The 23,466-nt window shown below is 48.4% G+C and overlaps 2 protein-coding genes across 2 annotated transcripts in view; one reads left to right on the plus strand and one right to left on the minus strand.

Moving 5' to 3' along the window:
* The window catches only part of SAFB2 (scaffold attachment factor B2), a 32,709-nt gene extending 9,657 nt beyond the window's left edge, over positions 1-23,052 (plus strand). Inside the window, exons 7-21 of the mRNA XM_081076041.1 lie at positions 349-859; positions 1,289-1,338; positions 1,878-1,978; positions 6,971-7,120; positions 7,210-7,322; positions 10,613-10,743; positions 11,990-12,081; positions 14,621-14,757; positions 16,178-16,459; positions 17,431-17,571; positions 18,738-18,780; positions 19,839-19,969; positions 22,071-22,183; positions 22,321-22,387; positions 22,659-23,052. Coding sequence (XP_080932167.1) covers positions 349-859; positions 1,289-1,338; positions 1,878-1,978; positions 6,971-7,120; positions 7,210-7,322; positions 10,613-10,743; positions 11,990-12,081; positions 14,621-14,757; positions 16,178-16,459; positions 17,431-17,571; positions 18,738-18,780; positions 19,839-19,969; positions 22,071-22,183; positions 22,321-22,387; positions 22,659-22,815 — 2,219 coding nt within the window. The 3' untranslated portion in view covers positions 22,816-23,052. The remainder of the gene's footprint in view (positions 1-348; positions 860-1,288; positions 1,339-1,877; positions 1,979-6,970; positions 7,121-7,209; positions 7,323-10,612; positions 10,744-11,989; positions 12,082-14,620; positions 14,758-16,177; positions 16,460-17,430; positions 17,572-18,737; positions 18,781-19,838; positions 19,970-22,070; positions 22,184-22,320; positions 22,388-22,658) is intronic.
* Positions 5,135-5,636, minus strand: LOC308508861 (cyclin-dependent kinases regulatory subunit 2-like). The gene has a single exon (XM_081076269.1). The coding sequence runs from the start codon at positions 5,487-5,489 to the stop codon at positions 5,250-5,252; it is 240 nt and encodes a 79-aa protein (XP_080932395.1). The 5' UTR covers positions 5,490-5,636; the 3' UTR covers positions 5,135-5,249.
* Positions 23,053-23,466: the final 414 nt, after the last annotated feature.

The raw sequence follows: 23,466 nt of genomic DNA on the forward strand, positions 1-23,466 counted from the left end.
TTGGTGATTGCATTCGGTTCAGCACCTTGGACGTTGGAAAAATAAGTCCGAAGACCCAGACTTGAACAAAACATGAAGAAGACTGTCGAGAAGCAGCCAAGTGGTTATAGGTGTTTAAATCTGTGGGGGCCTTTTCTCTTCCATGTAGCGTAGCGGCTTGCTCTAGCAGTCGGTTGGAGTGCAGGTAGTGTAACCAGTGTAACGTGTGTACCCGCGGGTTTTCCAATCTCTGTGTAGCTAGCAGTTCTCTTCGTGTTAGTGTGGCAGCCGTGCCAGTTCCGCATTTGTGATTGCTGTATTTCCCTGGTAATTAAACCTTGTGCCATTCTATTCCTGTTAAATCCGTAGAAAATGAGAAAATACTCGACATTTTGGGGGAAACTTGTAAATCTGAGCCAGTAAAAGAAGAAGGTTCCGAGCTGGAGCAGCCATTTGCACAGGATACAAGTAGCGTGGGGCCAGACAGAAAGCTTGCGGAGGAAGAGGACCTTTTTGGCAGCGGCCATCCGGAGGAGGGTGATTTAGATTTGGCCAGCGAGTCAACGGCACAAGCTCAGTGGAGCAAGGCAGACACCCTGTTAGCGGTAGTGAAAAGGGAGCCCGTGGAGCAGACAGGCGGTGACGAGAGGACGGACTGTGAGCCTGTAGGGCTAGAGGAGCCAGTTGAGCAGAGTAGTAAAGCCTCAGAGCGCGCGGAAGCCTCTAGCGAGGAGGTGGCAGAAGCGCCCCTGGAAGCCTCAAGCCCAGACCCCAGAGATAGCAAAGAAGACGTGAAGAAGTTTGCTTTTGAAGCTTGTAATGAAGTCCCTCCGGCTCCTAAAGAGTCCTCAGCCAGTGAGGGCGCTGATCAGAAAATGAGGTTTGTTTTTTCTCAGTTTTAGACCAGACGCTATCTCCTTTTCATTGGTCGTTTTAATGACACACATAAGCTGTTTTTTCTGCAATTGGCCAGCCAGACTGACGAAATTGTAGCTTACTTCTAAAGAATGTTTTATTTCTCTTTGTGTATTTTTAATGGGTGATTCGATTCCTTTTCTTTTTCTCAACCTACTATGGTTGTGTTCTTAAATTGTTAAGTGTTCTCTTCAGCTAAATCGAATTGACTTAAGAATCTGACATTGTATTTTGGGGGTGGTCGGATATTCAATATAAGCTTGCAAAGGTGTCTGTTAAAATTTTATTTCAGACTAATTTTCTGGTAGGTATTCAGTTTTAGCACATGTCATACTTTTAATTTAGTTCTCTTTTGTTTGTTTCCTGTATGAGTAACATTAACTTTTGTCTCTAGCTCTTTTAAGGAAGAAAAAGATATAAAGCCAATCATTAAAGATGAAAAAGGTATGATTTAACGTATGTGGCGGGGAGCCAAACTATGGATCCCTTAGTTTGGGAGGGAGGGACGTGCTGGTATCCACATGCTGGACACAGTCGGTTTTGTTGTGGATTACTGGAATGGACCAGCTAATGGTGTCTCGAGAGACTGGTTTTAAATGTTGGTGAGCTGCGCTTTATGTCTCTCTTCTGGTTGTCATTTATGGGATAGTGAAAATCCCATTACACTGCATCCTATTATAATCCTATTCTCCGTTAAATAACGTAATGAGAGCTAAAGAAACTGCTGTCTTAGGTGGGAACTGATCATTGAAAGACATTTCCGTCTGTAACTGACCTGGACACGATTATTTCTCCCATAAGAAAACTCTCAATGTCTGTTATCCAGTGTTTTCAGCTTCTGTCCTAGGTTTTGGCAGTAATTCAATCCTTGAATCAGAAGAGTTGAATGTAGTTAGGGTTTACAAGAGGGCCGCCTTCTTAGGAGTGGTGGTGCACCCTGTTACGTCTGGAGGCAAAGCAGAACCTTCTCCCTCCTGCTGCAGGTCGGACCAGCAGCAGCTCCGGTAGGAATCTCTGGGTCAGCGGATTGTCTTCCACAACCCGAGCGACAGACCTGAAGAACCTTTTCAGCAAGTATGGGAAGGTATGCGTTCCCTTGCGTCTTGCCGCCCAGCCTCGATTTGGCATTAAAAATTACACGCAGGAGTTTAGAAACTTACTTCGTGCCACAGTTAATTTTATTGGTGGTCGTTTCTGGTTTTAAAAAGGCAGAGGGGAATCCTCAAAGGGAAAAACCCCCGCTAGTTTGGGGTAGTGTGCCCTGTTTTCTGGTTGACAGTGGATAACAGAGCACATCATCATGTCATAACACTACTCAGAAAACGTATATAAACAGCTACCATCTAACTGTTCTTGTGGGTCTTTCTAACTTCTCTTCAAGAAACTGCCGTCTTTTGGCCTGTACAAAACTTAAAGCTGGCATGCTGAGTTATTCCCCTCAACAGTAAGGGAAGAGTTGACTTGTATATCTTACAGCGTCTTAAATATGTACTTGGAGAACTGTAACGTGATAGTGATTTACAAATAAATCAACTAATGTGCTGCTCATGGAGGCAGAAGGAAAATAAGACAATTCAGAAGCCTTCCAAGGAACTTGGACTTTTAAAAATTATTCTGTTTTCCTGGAGTTAGAAGATAAAACAGACGACTTATAAGTCATAGGGACTGCCCTGGTCTCTTGTGTGCCTGTGGGAAGTGGCCCTCCGAGGGAGAGGTAGGCAGAGTGCGGCAAGGTGTTCAGAAGTTGTGGGGATTCCAGGCAGAGTTTCGGTGACTGTCCCTTCCTGGCTGCCCAGGTCATTCCTTTGCTGAGGTTCGTGTCACCAGATTAGGTGTTGGTGAATGCATTAGTGACTTTAGCAAACAGGACCCAGAAATATTGGAAAAGTATTAAGCTATAACCTACTCATTTATTTTGTTGACTTCTTTCTGGACTCAGGCACTGATTGTAAAGCCTATACCAACAGATACCTGGTTACTGTCATAGCGTACAGCCTGGTGGAAAAGTCATTACATAATAAACAAATACAACACATTCTGATCAGTATATTAAGAAAACTTACAGCTTGTCATTTGCGTATGGTAGGGAGACCTAATTTAGATTTGGGAGGTGGGTTTGGCAAACTCGCTAAGGAAGCGATATTTAGGGCAAGGTCTGAGTGATGAGAGTTGGCTCTGCCTGGGGAGTGTGGTGGGACAAGGCTCTGTGATTCGGATGAACTCATCAAAGGCTGCTGTGAAGAGCTCCAGGGCAGAGGGCTAGGGTTGGTGGGGGGCAGGGGTAGTATGTGAGCTGCTCATGGTATCTGCTCTCATTGGGGTTTAACTGGCATTGGAAGTGATGTTCTTATAAGGATAATTAGTTTGTTGGAAAGGTCAAATAACCCCATAATTCGCTCAGCCTCCTGACCTTGAGGAGACACAAGAATGCAAAGTTTCTTCTCTGCTCTGATAACTGACACCTGTGTTGTCTGTCCTCAGCCGAGGCTTCTGTCACCTCTGGCCCTGTGTGGGGTGCTCTGGACAGATGGGGACTTCTCTCTGCAGGCAGAGCAGCGCTCCTCCATCCCTGCGGCCAGAAATGCAGATGTCAGGGTCTGCGGGGAACCTAGAATGCAGGGACCCCGCCCCTTGTCATCTCACAATTGGGGTCACAGGTTCTGAGAGAGCAGATGACTTGTTCATGTTGACCCGCTTAAGCAGAGGTGGTCAGAGCTGGAACCCTGGGCCTGTGTCTCAGTGGCTCTTTGTACTTCCCCGGGATGCTGGCTTTCTCCTCACTTCTTAGTGTCCCACAGGGTGTGGACATTTAACTCGAACACTCATGGTGTGGGGTTTAAATCTGAGCTGGCTCTGTGTTTTCTCTCTCCGGGGTCTTCTTGAATCCCTTTTTCCTGTTTATTTGCCACCTTTTACATTGGGTATGTCTTATGCATGTGGCTTATTAGCTACGATTATATACCGAGGGTGCCAAAAAAATGTATGCACATGACTTGTATTCATCTGTTGTTACCGGGTTATATTGAGTATCAGAGTTTTAATGCAGTTTTTTCCTTTCTTAAAACACGTGTGCATTTTTTGGGCACCCTCTGTATATAACAGGTATGACTATATTCTAGTTTCTTGAGGTATAAAGTTAGGTTGTTGATTTGAGATTTTTCTTGTTTCTTGACATAGGCATTTATTTGCATGAACTGTCCTCTTAAAATGGCTTTTTGCTGCATCCCATAAGTTTTGGTATGTTGACTTTCCATTTTTGTTTGTCTCGTGGTATTTTGATTTTTGTGATTTATCCTTTAACCCTCTGGTTGAGCTATAACTTTTTTTTTAGTGGTTGCTTTTAGGAATTACAGTACACAACTTAGCAGCCTGTCTCCCAGTGGTAGCGTACACCGATACCTGTCCACTGTCATTGCCCCCTCCCAGCCTTTACCATGTTACCGTCATACATTTTACTTCCATTCAGTTGTTTCTGTGGGGGGTTTTTAAACAATTATCTTTTAAAGAGATTTATAAATAAGAAAAAAGACATGGGTTTTTAATTTCCCACGTGTTTACAGTTTTGGGCACTCCATATTCCTTTTTGTTTATGTCCAAGTTCCCACTGGTTATAATTCTCCTCCTTCCTTGAGCATTTCTTGTAGAGCAGGGTTGCCAATGAGGAATTCATATGTCTGCAAAAGTTGTTCCTTTGCCTTCATTTTGCAAGCTCTTTTCACCAGGTTTGGAATTCTGTAGGTTGGTGCAAAAGTAATTGCGTTTAAAAGGTTAAAAATTGCAAAAACCGCAATTTTTTGCAAACCTAATAGGTTGGTTGGTTTTCTTCCAGACGGCAAAGCTGCTCCACGCCTCTGGCTTACATTGTTCCTGACCTGTTGGCTGTAGTTCTCTCTGTCCTTCAGCTGGCTTTTCTTCCTATGGCTGCCTTTAAGGTTTTCTCTTCATCACTGGTTTGGAGCAATGTGCTAACGATGTGTGTTGCATTCATTTGCCTACTGTTTTTCTGTGCTCCTTGCCTTTGAGGACGCCACACATCGTCCCCCAAGTCACTGTGGCTCTGGTGTGTTTTTTTTTTTTTTTTCAAACGCAACATACAAACTTTATTTAACAAAAGTAACAGGTAAAGTCAAACGGGCTTATATTAAGAGAAAAACTGACCAGAAGAAATTTTAAACACCTTGCAGTAACCTATTTGCAGCTGCATTTAACTGAGCTCTGTTGCTGTGAAGAATACAGCTCATGCACAGGTATGGAGGAATGATTTGTACATTTTTCAAGTATTCACTGAATACTACCTTATATACACATGTACATTAAACTTGAAAAAGATTTAATTGATGATCCCCAGATATACTTCATTTTTGTTGATCTTTTGGAAGAGGTCGTCTAAAGAGAAGAATACGTGGTTCTGGCTCATGAATCATGTCATGAACCCAGCCTAGACCCTGGTGGACACCAAGTCTCCTCCACTCCTCTTCAGACATCAGCTGGGTTTTGGGTACTTGTTTAGCAAGTTCCCTGGCTAACATGACATGCCGGTACTCGTAGTGCTCGTCGAAGTACTTGTCTGAGTAATAGATCTGTTTGTGGGCCATCCTGCCGGCAGGTAGGCGGCGCGGAAGGGGAGCGACCGGGCAGGAAGAGCGGGCGCAGCTGAGGAAAGCTGTGCGTCCGACCAAAGCAACGACTCAACTTCTGGTGTCTTTTGTACTCGTCTTTTTCCTGTTTCATTGTGAAGAGTTTCTTTTACTATGTCTTCAAGTTCCCTAGTCTGTTCTTCTGCGTTGTCTGCTGTCAGTCCCATCAAAGTATGTCTCGTCTACAGAAGTTCGGTTTGGGTATTTTTAAATAATCGTCCATGTGTTTACCTGACGTAGTCATTCCTCCTCCTTGAATATTTGAAAACAACTATTTGGTATCTTTATCCATTAATTGTTATTGTGTCATTTTATGGGTCTGTTTCTGTTGATTGGTTGGTTTTCTTCATTTGAGTCAGATTTTTCTGCTTCTTGCCTAACCCAGTCGTTTTTGATTGGGTACCAGGCATTGTGATTTTTGCCTTGTTGCAAACTAGTTATTCTTGTGTCCCTACAAATGTCCTTGAACTTTTCCTGGGGCACAGTTCTGTCACTTGTTCCTTCTGAGGCTTGTTGTTAGGCGTCGGTCATCAGGCCAGAGCAGCCTTAGCTTGGGGCTAGCTAGCAAGCTTCATCATCTGCTCCTGGGGTGCCACCCTTCTGAGCACTCAGCCTGATGCCCATGGATTACGGGCTTCTCCACTCTGGCCATGAGTTTACTTAGGGAAGAGGGGGCCATTGGCCGCGCTGAATGAGCCCGGGGTGGTTCCCTCTGCTCCTGCAGCTGGTCCTCTCCCTGGCCTGGGCGGTTTCCTCGCACACGTGCACCGCTCGGGGGCTGTCTGCAGCTCAGCAGTGTCTGGGATTGGTTCTCTGGTGGTGTCTCCTCAGACTGGGAGTCCTGCTCACCTCGGGGACGCTGCCTCCTCAGTTCCTCCTCCCTGCCCGTGGCCTGGGACCTATGGGCAGTAAGCCAGGGCAATCACACAGCCTGCCTCGTGTGTTTCCCTTCTTGCAGGGGTCACTCTCCCGTGTGGCCTGGTGGCCTGTGTTTCTTCTCAGATTTTAGTTATTTCGGGTAGCAGGAGGGTAAATGCTTGGTACTCCATCCTGGCCAGAGTGGAAGTTCGCTCTACCTTGGTCCACAGAAATTGGGGTGCATTTCTGAGTACATACCCCTCAGCTATCCATGGGTCCTGGGGAATTGGAGAAAATGATCTAAGTGGGAAGGGCTTTTGATTAACGAGTGTGGTTAGTGAAGTTTAACTGTATTTAGCTTTTCCTGTTTGTCTCTGTGAGGGCTGGTCTTGTATTGAAAGCAGTTGTATTTTGATAGGTCAGGGTCATTTAGAACCCCTTTAATAACTATAAAGAACTGACAATTTCCAGAGAAGTAAGAACTGGTGGAAATGATTCTGATGGTTAGGTGACTGCTAATAATTTTTAACACGTTGTGTGGTAATTTGCATGAGGACATAAGCATGCCCTTTCCCCTGAAGGTTGTCGGGGCCAAAGTGGTGACCAACGCCCGCAGTCCTGGCGCTCGGTGCTATGGCTTTGTCACCATGTCGACATCCGATGAGGCTACAAAGTGTATCAGCCATCTCCACAGAACTGAGCTTCATGGAAGAATGATCTCCGTAGAGAAGGTGAGGCAGTCCGTGCCTGTTGTAACTCACGAACTTCACCTACGGGAAGACCTGGCCCGTGAGCCATTTCTGTCTGCGTTATATTTTAGGCCAAAAACGAGCCTGCCGGGAAAAAGCTATCTGACAGAAAAGAGTGTGAAGTGAAGAAGGAAAAAGTCTCAAGTGTTGACAGACATCATTCAGTGGAGATCAAAATTGAAAAGTAAAGTGGTTTGTTTGTTTGTTTGGGTTTTTTTTTTACTTTTCTCTTGGGATGATGGCTGGGAGGGGGGCAGGTGACAGCCATAGGGTCACTGGAGAAATAAGCATGTGATCTTCCTTGCATAGACAGCCTCACCAACTTCTTGTTTAAATCAGAGGTGATTTTTGCACCTTGCTGCCAGTTCATTATTCAGCTTTCAATACAGATATTTACTGAAGTAACCTAGAACTCTGAAAAATGGGTTCAGAGGGTCCTTAATAAGTATTAATGTCCAAACGACTTAGGCTGTTGGGAAAAAAATACATGAGATGAAAATATAATATTTCTCTTTTCATTCTTAACAGCTGGGCCCTTGCATGGCCTCGCAAACCCTGGAATCATTTCCTGGTCCAGATTGATTTTCATGCGATTCTTGCTTTTTATCCCAACAGTTGCAGAAACCAAGCTTTGCAAAGATACAGCCTTATCCAAAGAAATGTAGCCTGACCGAGTATTGAAATGAACAACCTCAAGCTATTAGTTTGTGCAGCCTCTGACAGTTGTCAAGTATTGCTGTGTTTTTCTCAAAAACTTAAAATATCCCAGAGTACCTGAGCTTACTGTGGCACCCTTGGTACAGTAGTTTGGGAACCATGAGTCTGAGCTACTGTTTTTATAAACGAGGTGATTTATAGCTTTAATCAAGATGGAAATAGGGGCATCTTTCAAAGTCGGCATTGCTTATTTATACTTTTATTAAAATCAGCCTTATCTTTTGGAGAAGGTACAGTTTGATGATGTGTTTGATAGAACACTGTTCTCAGTATTAAGTTTATATTGTCAACATAATTTATTCCCTCTTTCGTGTCCATTCACACTCTAAAAATTGAATCCTTTGCTGAGAATCTGTGAGTCTCACAGCAATTCCATTTTGCTGTTGTTTTTACATAAGAAAATGTATATTTGAATAAACATGCCTGTGGACGTTGATACTCGTAAGTTAGAGTTGGTTTTTAAAGATGTAATTGCCAGTCTTCATCGCGGGCAAGTTGGAAATTGTAGGCCCATGAGAAACGGATGTCAGATTAGCCTTTGCGTACTTAGAAGTGAGAGCCATATTTATCAGCAGCTTCAAAAACGAGACACATCCATCAGCAATGCTAAAAAATATATTGTTACAATGTTGGTTACTGTTGAGAGTTCTTGGTTCGCTTAGTGTCTTGAAATGCATTTCATTCATTGATGGTCTAATCACAAAAGGGAGATTGTGTCTGTGGAAAAACGGAAGGGGATAACACCCCCCAACGTGTGTCAGGGGGTTTCCCTTCGTCCCTGGGAGACTGCTGTGAAGTCTGTGCTCTGTGTAGAAGAGGAAACAGGTTCAGAAGTGGGGAGCGCCAGCTCAAGGTCACACAGCCCAGCTCACCAGTGGCCAGGCCAGGATTTCATCCTGGGCTGCTGCCCCCCAATGATGGCACTCGTAACTGGGTGATGGGCTTAAGATGTTTAAAACCGAACTGCCATCAAATGGTTTACCTAGGAGGTTGAGCGTTGTAAAATTTGTTTATAACCTTATTTTTCTTCCTCAAATAAGCCCCTTTATTAACCTTTCCTTTCATTTTAGGAATTTCTAGGCTTAGTAGTCAGCCTGAGTGAAACAGGGAAGCTTTTCCACAGAGGTGGCCTGTCTGGGCTGTCCTGGCTAGGGAAGAATTGTTCTCTAATTGCCGATTGTAAAGCACCCGCGGAAGTCAGGCGTAATTCCACTACCCAGGCGGACACTTTTTGGTGTATATTTCTCCAACCTTTTTTCCTACATACTTTTTTCCCCCAGAAACTACTTTTTAATTTAATTAGTGTGTCAAGTCCTTTGTGTCTAGGAGGTGCCATGTGAGTACAGACCAAGTAGGGCAGGGGTCTCCTGTCGAGACATTTTTTAGGTCTCCTCGGAGGGAGAAGGCAGCACCCAGAATAGTGGGGGAGGCACACCGGAGATGATTCGTGGTAGCCTTTTTGCAGTCACACAGTCACCGGAAGCAATCTCTATAGTCTGTCAGAAGGCAGATGGTAAATAAGTAGACTGTTGTGTAGCAGTTGAAAGGAACCAGATCTGTGTATGTTTCCACACGGACTAGCCTTTAAAACATGAGGTGAAAGCGCAGTAGAGCAGCACGTCAAGTGCCATCCTGTTATGTCAGTCTCCAGAAAAGCCCTAAAGCATGCATGGAGATCGGCAGGGTTAGGTGAGGGAGAGAAGTGGAGCTGAATGACCTTTAAGGCACCCTGGGTTGTCACAGGGACAGGGAGGGCTCATTCCGCTGTGTCTATTGTGTTTTGGTTTGTTTTTTTCTTTTTAGAAAGGGAAACTGCTGTGTTAGGAACCTTTACAATGGTCAGTTTTGGTACACACCATCGATTATTGTGGTATGTACTTAACTTTTTTTTTTTTAATTTTAAAATTAAAAGTTTTTCTCAAAATGAAGATTCATTTAAAGACGGCAGCTCCGTGCTGTGGAAGTTTAGGAGGGAGGGAGGGTGAGCTGGGAGAGGTTTCCTCGGCCATCTGGCTTGGGCTCTGCTCAGGCCGTAGGAAGGAGAGGGTGAAAATCTCCAGTTAGAGAGCTCAGCGGGCCTGGCCTTCTGGTCCTGGACTCGCGTGCGTGGTGGACATTGACTCAGTGTAGAATTTAATTGCCTGAGGCACACAGCACTGGGGAATAGGGGAGACAGATTTGAATGGCAGCGATGATTTAGTTCACTGCTTAGAGTAAAACTGCTTTCAATTCAGATGTTACTAAAGGTTTCCGTGTTTGCTGGCCTAGCACGTGCCATTTTAACTCCCCAAAGGAAGCAGAAACTACCAGGTGCTCATTGCTGCAGGAATTCTCCATCCTCATACTAGTCCGCCATTCTATTTTATATTGTACCCATTTGGGAAAGACGTTTCCCCCCCACAAAACTTAATATTCCACACAGTTTGTTTCAACATGAAATTTAAAATTAAGTTTTTCACAAACATTTTTACTTCGTTGGAGTGTTTCTTGTGTCTCCTTGCCTGCTTGTCTTGTATCTAGCATGTTGGGAAACTGCCTACAGGCCTGCAGTTTCATCCTGCATGTTTGAGGTACAGCAGATAACTTCAGTGGCAGAAGGGGCTAGATCTGAAGAGAGCATTATTCTTCCCAGGGTTTTCAAACAGTTCTCCCCATCCACTTGTCACCGGGCTGGTTGGTTTTGTGCAGAAGTCTGAGTCAGTGAAGCGCTCTTGGTAGTCTCAGGAACTCAAGTTTGATAACCATGTTTTTACATAGAACCGTCATTAAGAAGGAAGAGAAGATTGAGAAAAGGGAGGAAAAAAAGCCTGAAGACATTAAAAAGGAAGAAAAAGATGAAGATGAACTAAAACCAGGAACCACAAATCGGTCCAGAGTCACCAAATCAGGTGATTAGAATCTTAAGTATGCATAAACGGGGAAGAGCCGGTCTGGGTGGTGGCTGGTAGGTGTCACAGATCACGTGAGTACATTGAGTTTTTTGGTGGCTTTGCTGAGTTTGGCTGCTTATAAGAGGCCGTTAAAGCAACAGGGCGGTGATGTGGCTTAATGCAGGTTCTGCGCGACGGCAGAAACCTGGGGATATTGTGGTCGGTGATTTAAGTTTACTGGTGGCTTAGTGACCTGGGTTCTTGCTGTTCCTGGGTTTTTAGCAGAAGCAAGTGTGGGATATGCCAGGGTGGGGTGTCCTAGTTCTTGTAACTAATTCAGTGCAGTTCTGCAGTATGTAGTCAGGTTTTTCCCACATGTATGTTAACGCCAGATCTAGTAACAAAAAGAAACAAAACAAAAAAGGAGAGAAAACGAAAACTCCACAACATCGGTACCCTTTGAAGCAGTCGCTTGCAGCATGCCACCTCTGTTGGCATTTTATAGAAATTCCTTGTGCTCTGCAGCTTCAGATTTGCATGAGCCTCCACAGATTGTCTTGTGGCAAAAAACCCCTCTCCTCCCGCCTCCCAAAACCAGAAACAAAACCCAGCCATCTGGAGCATTGGGATTTGGTGCGGCACATTCCAGGTTAGGTCTTAAGCGATGGGGTAATTTGCCAGCAGTCTCATGAGGAACGTGTTTTTAGAATGTTCTAAATCAGTACTTGTCCTGGTGTTTAGAGCCTGCTTAGCATGTCGTGCAGAGGAAGAGTCAGTTTGGAGCGTTTATTGCTGTAGACAAATGAAGGGAAGCCCGCTTGTGCTGGGGATGGGGATAGGGGGTGTTCCCCGGAGCCGGCAATGCCTGATTGAGGGCACAAGGGCTGGGTTCTGCAGAGCTTTCCAGAATGTGTGGGAGAAATAAAAATCGAAAGTGCTTATCATGGAGCCCTAGGCTTGAGTGTGAGGGGCTGCAGGTGGGATGAGTGTGTGCACACGTCGCAGAATGCACTTGGCTCAGATGGGAGCACTCCATTCCCGATGAGCGAAGACCTATCAGGGCCCAGCAGCCGTTTCATACTCAGTGTGGCCGTATCTGTAGTGCTTCCTTTCTGTCATCATGAAGACGGGTGAGGCCCAGAGGCTCCAGTGGTTAGCATCAGTCACTTGACGGAGTGGAAAGAGCCCCCATCGGCCCATGAGCTGCTTGCCGGAAGTGAGGGCGTCAGCATGTTTTCACAGATTGCTATGTTTTTTCCTGAAGGAAGCAGAGGAATGGAACGGACAGTCGTAATGGATAAATCGAAAGGAGAGCCTGTCATTAGTGTGAAAACCACAAGCAGGTCAAAAGAGAGAGTGAGTATTGCTTCTGCCGTCTCAAGTCCAGCGATTTTTGATCGTGGCTTAACAACTACTTTGATTCGCATTATGAAAACAACATTGTTTGGCCTTTAAAATTTTAAGAGTTCTTGAAAACCCTCAGGAGGCGCATATTGTTTGTTTACTCCTTAGATTATATGTATAGACATGAACTGAGGTTCTAGAACTTCATTCAAAACAATACTTACCCATGTTGGCTTTCCAGAAACGTGTTGGCCCTTTGCTGATTCTTTGTCAGGTTATGTCATCTTCCGGGAGGAGAAGTTTCCAGATGACAGTTCACCACGGGGCAGGATGGGCAAGATCCAGGCTCTCCAAGTCGGAGGACAGCTGCTCTCTGGTTAATCTAATAGCAGCCTGTTCATTTTCCTTAGTTGATTTTTTAGTCTTCTACTCGATTAACCAAAAAGAAATGTAACGTCTACCCTAAAACTGTCTTCATGTTATCTGAGAAGGCGCTACACTGCTTAACTTGGGCACTCAACTAGACAAGCCAGTGGCTTCTCGTTTTGCCCCTTTCACTCTGGGAAACAAACCTCTTGCCTCCCAGCTGAAGGTTCCAGCTAACATGTTGATGAGAAGAGCAATGCTTTGTAAGTGAATGCAAAGCTAACAGTAGTCATCCGAGAACTTTATGTTGAGACTTAATTTTTAAATTAACCTTTTGATTCTGTAGAGAGAAGTTCCCAATGCCATTTTTTCTATGGGCTGCATGAAAATCAAACAAAAGAAAAAAAGGCCCATAATCTTACCATTAAAATACCTCTGATGTTAAAAAAATAAACAGTACTCATGCACTCGTGATTAGAATGTTCAGATACTACAAGAAGATACAACCAAGCAAAATGGAAGCAGCCTCTGTGCTTCCACATGGGCCCCTCACACTTCCTTTTACAGAGCATCACGTGTGCGCTCTTAGACGCCACCACTAACAGGGCACCTGTGAGTTGTTCTTGGACGCCTTTTGTATGTAATATGTCGTGGAGAGTGTTATATAGTGAGACATACAGTTCTACTTACTAACTTATCTCTTTTCATTTAATTTTGAAATAATTGTAGATTTCACAGGAAGTTGTAGAAGTACAGAGGTCCCAGGTACCCATCACCCAGGTTCCCCCAATGGTTTCATTTCCTGTAACTAGCACAGTATCAAAGCTGGGAAGGTGACGTTGACATTGGTGTAGGATGTGTGTGCGTGCTAGGACTTTAAATCACCCGTGTAGATGGACACGTCCCCTACTGTATAGACGGACAGCCACCGTGGTGCGGCCTTCCTGTTCGTGACGCTTGGCAGACTTGTGTTTATGCGGTAAACACCCATCAGTGGGGTTGTTAGGTCCAAAGGTGTGTGCGCGTTTTTCTCAGTGATAGATGTTATCAGGTGCTCTTTGAAAAGGTTATGGAGGATGCTGACATTTGTGGGGTGCGTAGCATACGCCAGGCTGTTAGTGACGAGGCCTGGTTGTGAACCCAGGAGTCCAGTTTGGGGATTCCACTGCTGTGCTGGCACTAGATTGACACCTCAGAACCTGGGTGTCTGTCTCTCCTCACTCCAGCCTGCAGTACGTGTGGTCACACTAAACTCCACCTGTCTCTTAGGCGAATCGTATCCCGGGGGGTTGGGGTTGTAGATGTGCCCTCGTGATGAGGTAGTCAGTCCTCTCTGTCTGTTGTCCCCGCCGCCCCGCTTTCTGTGGAATGTCTGGTCCTAGCCTTTGCCCATCTTTTTATCAGGCTGCTTTGCCTTTTATTGATTTTATTTTTTGCCCCTGTGTGGGCTAATTAATAAATTAAGCTGAGCAGCTTTTTTAAAAATGGGGTCGCCCAGGCCCCTTCCCCAGAGTCACGCTGTGGGTGTGCAGGGATCCCTGAGATCCTGACTGTGGCAAAGCTTCCTGGGAGAGGCTGATTCGTGACCAGTTTGGGTGTCCCAGCCTCTGAGGGCCTCAGAAATGGGAGTTGGCCATCAGTGTTTCCTACCGTATCCCAGAAATGGAACAGCGTGGATGGAAGTCGCCCATTAATTCTTTCTGCCTCATTGGGGGCACCACTGTATAGTACCGCGCCTGTGGCTTGCTGTTTCACGGCCGCCTGCCTGAGCCAGCAGTTGAGAAGTGAAAGGTGCAGTCCATCACCCAGCTGTCCACACAGCTGGCTTGACAGCTGCCCCCACTAAACAAATGGGCATCCAGTGCCCATGCTCTGAACAGCCGAGTTGTTCTTTAGATCATGTGGAGTACGTGGCTCTGCTACGCTAGAAAAACTACCTGTAGGTTTTCTGAGGTGTCGTCCCACCTCTTCTCTTCCCAGAATGCCCTTCGTTTGCAACATTTGAAGCCAGACTCTATGGTGAGCGGCGTAACTCAGGCATGGAATGAAGTGGCCTGTGTCGGCCTCCATGTAAAACCCATGCAACAGAAGTGTCTTAGTCTAATCCGGATGTGCATATTTGACTTTCATTGTGCATTTGTTGCAGTCATTTTTCTGACATTAATAAACCAATTTTGGTGAACAGAGCTCCAAGAGTCAGGATCGCAAATCAGAAAGCAAAGAGAAGCGAGACATCTTGTCATTTGACAAAATCAAAGAGCAGAGGGAGCGAGAGCGCCAGCGGCAGTGGGAGCGGGAAATCCGAGAGTCAGAGAGGCGGCGGTGAGTGGGGCCGATGCGGGCTGGTGGGTTGCTGGTCTCCTCTGGGTATGCTCGTCCTTTCTCCCCAAGCCAGTGTCTCGTGTGGCTGGGCTCCTGGGACTTTTGTGTTTCCCCTGGGGCCAGAAGGCGAGCGTTCAAACCAGTTCACAGTTGGCCAATCATTCATCAAAGTCCATTTCTGCTGAGACTTTCCTCTGGCTGAGGTGGACCCTGGCCCGTGGAGCAAGCTCATCCAGGGGTGGCTTTGATGGAAGGTTCCCAGTGATGAGGCCTCAATCTTCCCTCCAGAAACATTCTACATAAATGAGATAAAAAATGTCAACCAAGGAATGTGCGGCTTTGTTAGAGTGTTACCATCGAAGTGGCCTCTACTCCTGACATGTCTGCGTTTAGCGGCCTTTTCAGGCAGCAGTGGTCATCACGTCGCGATGTCCTTTCTTCCTCTCACCTTTTTAGAAGCTGGTTTATTGAAATAGGCCTGTTCTTTCCAGGAGCCCCTTGTCATTTTCCCTCCGGTGCTGCTCCATGAAACAAGCTTTACGTCATGGTGTTTGGGGAACTTTCTTGAGTTAAAGCATGTCACGTAGAAATTTAAGTTAGCTATGTTTGCTTTTCTCTAAAGGCATGGTTCAGCCCGTGTGTGTCACTTTAGAAAATGAAAGCACACAGGAACATATTGGTCCCATTCAGAGTTCTTTTGCTTCCGATTGGCTGGTGCTTGGTTTGGTGCCTTTCCAGGCCAGTGGAGAGTGTGAGGAGTGACAGTGACCCCTCTCACATGCTGTGGCTGAGAACAGGAGACCTTGGCCCTGGCTGCCGGTCCAGGCCAGCATGGGATCAGTCCCCTAGCCTTCTGCTGTTGCCACACCTTGCCAGGTCTGTTCAAAAGGACACTCAATTAAAAATGCAGCCTTTTTAGGGGAAAGGTGTGAAAAAGAGATGGCTCGCTTACAGCATTAACACAGCAACGTACCCTTCACCCTCAGGGTGTAATAGCTTCGCCAGGGTTTTCTCTGTATGCACAGCAACTACCCTCGGCTGTTCTTACTTTTATCCCCCTAATGACATGTGGCTTCATTTGGGGGCCTTTGAGCCGCGTCCTCCTGGCCTGGACCTGAGGCTCTGTGTCTCCTCGTTGTCACCCACTCCCTCCCAGCCCACCTCTGGTTTGCTTTTTTGAGAAAGGGCAAGTTTGGAGGTTGGGGCTTATGGCTGATCCAAGCAGCTTCGTGGGAGTGGGTTGAGTGCCTGCCGCCTCTTCGCTGGTGGGTGGCAGCCGAGCCTTGGGCCCCAGCCAGTGAACATTTGAGAAACTCCGAATGGCCAGCTGGAGCTGTCCAGGCCCCTTTGGAGGGCAGTGCCTCGGTGGCCAGGGGCCTCCATGGCGGGAAGTCATGGTGGCCTTGCTGTGTCCGCGCAGAGAGCGGGAGCAGCGGGAGCGGGAGCAGCGCCTGGAGGCCTGGAAGGAGAAGGCGCGGCTACAGCGGGAGCGCCTGGATCTCGAGTGCCAGCGGCACCTTCTAGAGCGCGAGCGCATGGAGCGCGAGCGGCTGGAGCGTGAGCGCATGCGTGTGGAGCGTGAACGGAGGAAGGAGCAGGAGCGTATCCACCATGAGCGGGAGGAGCTGCGGCGCCAGCAGGAGCAGCTGCGCTACGAGCAGGAGCGGCGGCAGGGCCTCCGGAGGCCCCACGCTGACGGGCGGTAAGGACGTGACCCAGCCGTGGCTCAGAGGCGGCAGGTCCTTCCATTGTAATAGCTGCTTCCGCCCGCCTGGGAATGGAGAGTCAGGGATTTAACACGGAACCCAGACGCCTTTCTAGAACTCGTTGCCAGCACTACCTCAAGTACATTTAGTTTAATGTCACAATCTGGTGGCTGTGCAGCTCTTCTCAGCTGAGTTCTTCCGAGAATCTTGAGATTTGCCACTTGCCGAAGGGGTTCGCCTAGGCTGTCCCATTATTTGCACTGTGGTTCCTATTGGAGCTTAATCACCATTCCAGTGCTTGTCACAGGAGACCATCAAACATGCATTAGACCCGCGTTGGCTACGGCTGCCACTCTGTCTTGTGTGTCCTTGTAGAGGGAGAGGCACAGATTCAGAGAGTCGGCTATGTGGAAAAGGACATTGCCTTCTGTTTAAAAAGTAGGTTTATTGGTCTCTAGCTTCTCTGAGCTGCTTAATTGATGGTCACCTAGCACCCCATCACCCATGAGCCTAGTTTTCTGGCAAAAATCAGGAAGAAGATAATTGGATGCTGTCCTGAGCTGTATGTAGTTCACTGTCACCCGATCTAATTCCCTTTGCTTTTTGCAAAAAACTCAGAGGGAGGTTCAGGTTACCATAGAAGATGGGAGGGGGAGAAGAATCAAATATTTCATTTCCCTTGCATTTGAGCGCAGGTGGGGAGCAAGGTATTAACAGCCTCGTGACACAATTAGCTCACAGCGGTCCGTTTTTCAGGATTGTCGGATGAGAATACCTGTATGCCTCTTGGCAGTTTGGGGGATATTAATTTATCAAATCAAAGTGATAATGATTGAATGTTTAGAGATTAACCCTGCAGGACATTTTAAATGATACTGGGTCTGGAGAGAGAGCTCCGCTCCCCACCTTCACTGCCTTCCCTTTTTCCCCTCATTCATAAACGAAATTTGCATCCTTTTTACAACAGGCGGGATGATATCTATTGGCCAGAAGGAAAACGTGTGGCCATAGAGGACAGGTACCGCCCCGACTTCCCTCGGTATGATCACCGCTTCCACGACTTTGACCATCGCGACCGGGGCCAGTACCAGGACCATGTGGTTGACAGGTCAGCGCCCCACCCCCTCCCTGCAGCAGGGACAGGTCTCTGTCCATTCTCTTACTGTCTGATTTACTTTGGGAGTCCTGGTAGGTGACGGTGTTAGTAGAATCTCGTCACTGACAACATCCGCAACTTCCTTGGCAGAAAATGCCCCTCGGAGCTATTTCATGTGCTGACCTTTGCACACACGGGACAGATGGGGCCCTGGGCAGGACCTGAGCCTCAGTGCGCCCCTCCCCGCCCCCCACACACTCACTCAGCTCTTGTGAGGTAGCCCAGGCGCTGGGTTTCACAGCTTCCTGGGGATTCCGCCCTGTCCCTCTCACTGGCACAAGCCCTCCCCCTGGAATCAGAGAGCTTTGTAAATACAGATGAGGAACAGTTTCTGGAAGGAGTGAGACCCACCGGAGCCAGCACAGGCGGGGTGGGCTGGAGCCACGCCTGTGCAGCTCACTGACCTGTGGGGTCTGTGCTACCTCTAAGGAGCACTGACCAGAGAAAGTGGGGCAGTTCTAGTTGGGCCTTCTTTGCGTTTTGAAGGAATGGGTGGGTTTTTTGGCCAGTGTCTTTTTTTCCTTTTTTTGCCAATGCTTGTTTAATGAGACTATGTCTACTTCATTAGAAAGACAGCCTTCACTTTTCCAGTTGAAGAATTAATTCTCTCTTTAGGAGAAATCTCATTGGGTTCCCCTGGGCTGCACATCCTGGAGCCATTTCACCATTCATTAGCTCTTCCATAAGGGAAGAAAGAACAGGGGAAAGGAGGCTGGGAAGCCACTCATTTAATTCATTATGGCTGGAGTTGGTTTAATATTTGGTGTGAATCACGTATGTTGGGTCAAACTGAGGTTGGGGACCCTTTGAAGCTTCTCCTGCTCTGACTAGTGTACCAGACCACAGGTAAACGAGGCCTTAGCTGCATTGGGTGGGTCTCTGCTTTTGAGACCCCTTCTTCCAAGGGATTTCAGTAAAATTCTTATTCCTACCTCCTTAGGGTTCGATTTCACTCCCAGGGAAAGATGTGAGCCAGCTTTTTTTTTTTTTAAATCAGACCAGTAAATTACAGTTGTTAAAGCGGGGAAATATAAATACCCCATTCGTGGAACTCTTATATGGGACCTGCAGAAACATGCTGTCAGCTGCCGTTAGATTAAGATATTTCCCTTTTGCAGGAGGGAAGGTTCAAGGTCAGTGATGGGAGAGCGAGATGGGCAGGTGAGTAACACCCAGACACCAGCCCCAGAGCACCTGCGCTGTGTCGGGTGGGTGAGGAGTGTGGACGCGGGTTCTGCCAGCAAGGAGAAGGGCACGAAATGGCTTATGTTTTGCTGAGTTAGTCTGTATGTGTTCACATACGTAAGGCTGGTTCTTGCTTCATTGGGTCCAGCAGAAACTGCGAGCATCTCTTGGTCCAGGCTTGCTGAGAGTGCCGCTGAGTCTCTGGACTGTAGGATGCTCCACAGTCCCTAAAATTGGGCTTCGGGGCCTGTTAGGAGGGCATTCAGTTCATGTTTTGGAAGGTCTTTATTTCAGGTGCTGGGGTACGCCCCCGTGTCTCTGCTAATCAGACACCCCATGAGGGGTGCTTTGGGTGTTGGCTCAGAGGAGGAGAGAGTCTGCCATGAGAAAAGTAGGCCTCAGAATTGTGGTTTTTAAAATAGGGGTATGTTTTCTGAGACAAAATAAGATTGGCTCTGTTACTGCTTTGGCTGTGCCGGGTTCCTGGGCGCAGAACTGGTAGACTGGGAGTACTGAATCATTCTTGTCTTCCACACCTGTGTCCGGTGTCAGCTAGTGAGGGGCTGTGCGCCTCTATAGACTGGTGACAGAGCAGGGGTGTGGGAGGGACCCTCTTGTCATCGACAAGGAGGACAGTCCCAGTTCTTCAGGGAAGACTCCAGTGACTCCTTAGTAGACCCTTCAGGGGAGCCATCAGGTGCCATAAAGCGCAGGCTCTCCACGCTCACAGGGCAGGAGAGCCCTGCGCTGGTGCTTTGTGTGGTGCCAGTGATAGAGCTATAGGAGCAGTCAGTTCTCAGACGAGGAGGGGGTCAGGAAGCAGAGGGCTCTGCCAGGAGCTCCTGTGGCGGTTATTGGGGTCACAAGCACAGCACCTGGCAAAGCTAGGTTCTGGAGGGGAGGGGCCTGGGCAGAGCCACACCCCGCCCACATCAGTGTATACAGGTTGACAGGCCTCCCAGAAGGTGGGCCTGCCTCAGGCCTGTCCAGGAGCGATGTGGCTAGAGTTGCCCTGTCCCTCTTGTGCCTTCCAGCACTACTCAGACGACCGCCATGGCCACGGAGGACCGCCAGAGCGCCACGGCCGGGACTCCCGAGATGGCTGGGGGGGCTACGGCTCCGACAAGAGGATGAGCGAGGGCCGGGGGCTGCCACCCCCACCCAGGTTAGTGGGCATGCCACAACAGGGGTGGGCATCCTCCCCTGGTCAGAAGCCAGTCCCCCTGAAAGTGAACCAGCCATGCGTGCCTTGCCAGGTCACCTGCGTCACCCCAAGTGGGAACGTCTCCGTCACGGTGCCCCTGCCTGCAGAAGGAGAAAGCCCTCAAGCCTTCCCCCACGAACAGTAGAAAGCTTTCCTCCCAACCCGCACAAACACCCAAACTTGACAGGAGGCAGTTTGAAGTCCAGGGTCATGGATACCAGAAGGTTCTGTTGCATCTCTCAGTGTGGGTTTCAGGTGTTGGGCAGAGACTGTAGTGCCACTCTGAGAAATGAACGGAAAGTGTGCTTTCCTGAGTGACCTACTTAGCACTCAGACTTTCACCATCATTTAAACTGTTTTCCTTAAGTACCTGTGGGACACATAAATGAGAGAACTCATCCTCAAACAGGAGACAGCCCTGAGCAGTGTCACTGCATGATCGGGTGGCCGTCACCTGCTGACAGACATTACATGCATTCCGTTTCACTTGGCGGGAAGCGGGGGTGCAGGATGGCGTTTGCCCTCGCAGACAGGTCTTGGAGGTTCCTAGGTTCCTCGTCCTGGGCCTCTGAGCAGCGCTGAGCCTGGGGGCCAGTGCCCTCATCAGCCCAGGTTCAGCTTCGGTCTGGAAAGCTCCTGGATAGCTGTGGCGATAGCTGCTCCCTGCTCGTTGGGACCATGTTTGGATTTTAATCTCCCATAGTTTCTGTCTGAAACGTTTTTCTTTTTTTAAAAAATATTTTATTGGGGAAGGGGAACAGGACTTTATTGGGGAACAGTGTGTACTTCCAGGACTTTTTTTTCCAAGTCAAGTTGTGCCGTTCAGCTTCAAGTTTGTCCTTTCAGTCTTAGTTGTGGAGGGCGCAGCTCAGCTCCAGGTCCAGTTGCCGTTGCTAGTTGCAGGGGGCACAGCCCACCGTCCCTTGTGGGAGTTGAACCAGCATCCTTGTGGTTGAGAGGACGCGCTCCAACCAACCGAGCCATCCGGGAGCTCAGCGGCAGCTCAGCTCAAGATGCCGTGTTCAATCTTAGTTGCAGGGGGCGGAGCCCACCATCCCTTGCGATACTCGAGGAGTTGAACTGGCAACCTTGTGGTTGAGAGCCCGCTGGCCCATGTGGGAATCGAACCAGCAGCCTTCGGAGTTAGGATCATGGAGCTCTAACCGTCTGAGCCACCGGGCCGGCCCACGTTTTTGTTTTTTAAACAGTTTTTGTGAGATATAATTCACATGTCATGCAGTTCACCCATTTAAAGTGTACAATTTGATGGCTTTCATTGTATTCATAGAGTTGTACATCCATCCCCACAGTCAATTTTAGAACATTCTCGTCACCCCAGAAAGAAACCCCGTCCCCCTCAGCAGTCACCCTTCCTCACCTCCTCCTCGCCAGCCCCTGGCAACCACGAACACACTTCCTGTCTTTATATTTGCCTGTTCTGGACATTTCACATAAATAGAATCACACACTGTGTGTCTGGCTTCTCTCACTGAGCCCGTGTGTTCAAGGTCCATCCACGTTGTAGCGAGTGGCAGTGTCACCCCTTTTTGTGGTCACATAACATTCCCCAGTATGGATGGACCATGTCTTGTGTATCCATTCATGTGTCGATGGGCGGGCGGGCGCTTGGGTTGTTCCCACTTTGGGGCTATTATGAATTGTGCTGCTAAGAGCATGCAAGTACAAGTTTCTGTGTGAGCATATGTCCTCTTCTCTTAAGTAGAATCCTAGGAGTGGCATTGGTGAGTCATGTGGTCACTCTTACGTTTAGCCTTTTAAGGAACCGCTGCAGTATTTTCCATTCCCACCAGCACTTGTTTCTGTCTGTCATTGATAAGAGCCGTCTTGGGGGTGGGGGAGTATTTCATATGTGTCACGCGTGTGGTTGTGATGCCGTGATGCTGAACACCTGTGTGAGTCCTGGCCGCACGTGTACCTTTGGGGGTATCTGTTCCCATCTTCACCCCCTTCTCTTGGAAACCCTTGACAACGGCATGATCAGGCATGCTACAGCCTTACCCTGGGCACACTGGGACCGATGGCTCTTTTTGGCTCGGTACAGGGGTGGACGTGACTGGACGGAGCATAGTCAGAGGCTAGAAGAGCACCAGGAGCGCGCCTGGCCGGCCATGGTGGACGCAGGCACGGCAGGTCGGGAACACGCGAGGTGGCAAGGTATGGGCCAGCTCCTGCCCACGGGTCGGGGAGCCTCCGGGCAGCGGCCGTAGTCCCAGAACTCAGAGGGCAGCATCCCCCCAGCATTTCCAGAGGCTTCCGTGAAGGGAGTGTTTGCAGACTTTCTTCTCTTCCAGGTGGTGAGAGGGTCCTGTCTGGGCCCTCAGGGCCAGGGCACATGGCCAGTCGGGGTGGAATGTCGGGGTAAGAAGTTTCGTCCCCAGATAAAGTTGATTTGTTCCTGCTCCTCACTTCCTCTCCCTTTTTTGCATGTTTGATCCACTTGCTGGGTTGAATGTTTTTAAAACAAACCCCAAAATCTGCTCTTGGCAACTTGTGCAAGTAACACTCTTCAGGGACCCAGAATGTGGCCTGTGATAGGATGTCTCTCACCTGGAAATCTCCACGCGGGCCCTGAAGGCTGCAGAGCCATGTACCGCGCTGAAAGGAGACAAACGTGTGCCTTTGTTCCTAGGCGAGGCGGCTTTGCACAAGGAGGGCATTCCCAGGGCCACGTGGTGCCCAGTGGAGCACTGGAAGGTGGAGGACCGGCCGGCCAGGACCGCGGCAGCAGGGCCCCCCACCCCCACCCCCACCCGCACCCGCACCCCCACCTCCCCCGCCGCTACTAAACCCCACTCTTTCCGCATGTTCAGGTAGGCACACGCACTGTTGCACCTCCTAGCCAGTTACCTTGAACTTGTGGAATCTTTTAAGAAACAGATCCTGCCACCATGTTGTCGCTCGGTACAATGTGAACTCACTTTTTTTTTCTTAAATAAGTGTGTTCTTGTTCTGCCATTTTTAAACAAGGTTTCTGTTAACGAGGCATTCCATTTTCCATTAATAAAAGTTTACGGTTCGCACTCGGGCGTGTGTCATGGTCATTACAGAGCAGAGAACGGTACCGACCTGCAGCGGCACCTTCGTGCACTCAGGTGGCACTGCCGGCTCATCATACTGAATCGTCCCAACAGCCGGTGAAGTGGGCGTCATCTCCCCATCCGAGCAATCAGGAGAAGATGGCTGTCTTAGGTCACCCGCCGAGGCCTTCGAGCTCATAGGAAGCAGAGCCGGGATGGGAATTCAGAATTCTTCAGCGAGGGGAGGTGTGTGTGCATTGCCGAACTCCTGACCAGTCACTTGACCTCTCGTGCTGGGGTGTCTGGGGCCAGCGTCCATCCATGGTGTGCAGTTTGGGGGTCTGGCTGGAGGGCAGGCACGTGCTCCATAGCTGCCCTTGGCCTCTGGGCATGGCTGGGACAACCCGGAGCACACTCCTG

The sequence above is a fragment of the Rhinolophus hipposideros genome, assembly GCF_964194185.1.
Source record: "Rhinolophus hipposideros genome assembly, chromosome: 16".
NCBI lineage: Eukaryota > Metazoa > Chordata > Mammalia > Chiroptera > Rhinolophidae > Rhinolophus > Rhinolophus hipposideros.

Bases quoted from the DNA above. Each gene is read 5' to 3' on its own strand.
- LOC308508861 (XM_081076269.1), bottom strand. From the start codon at position 5,489: ATGGCCCACAAACAGATCTATTACTCAGACAAGTACTTCGACGAGCAC.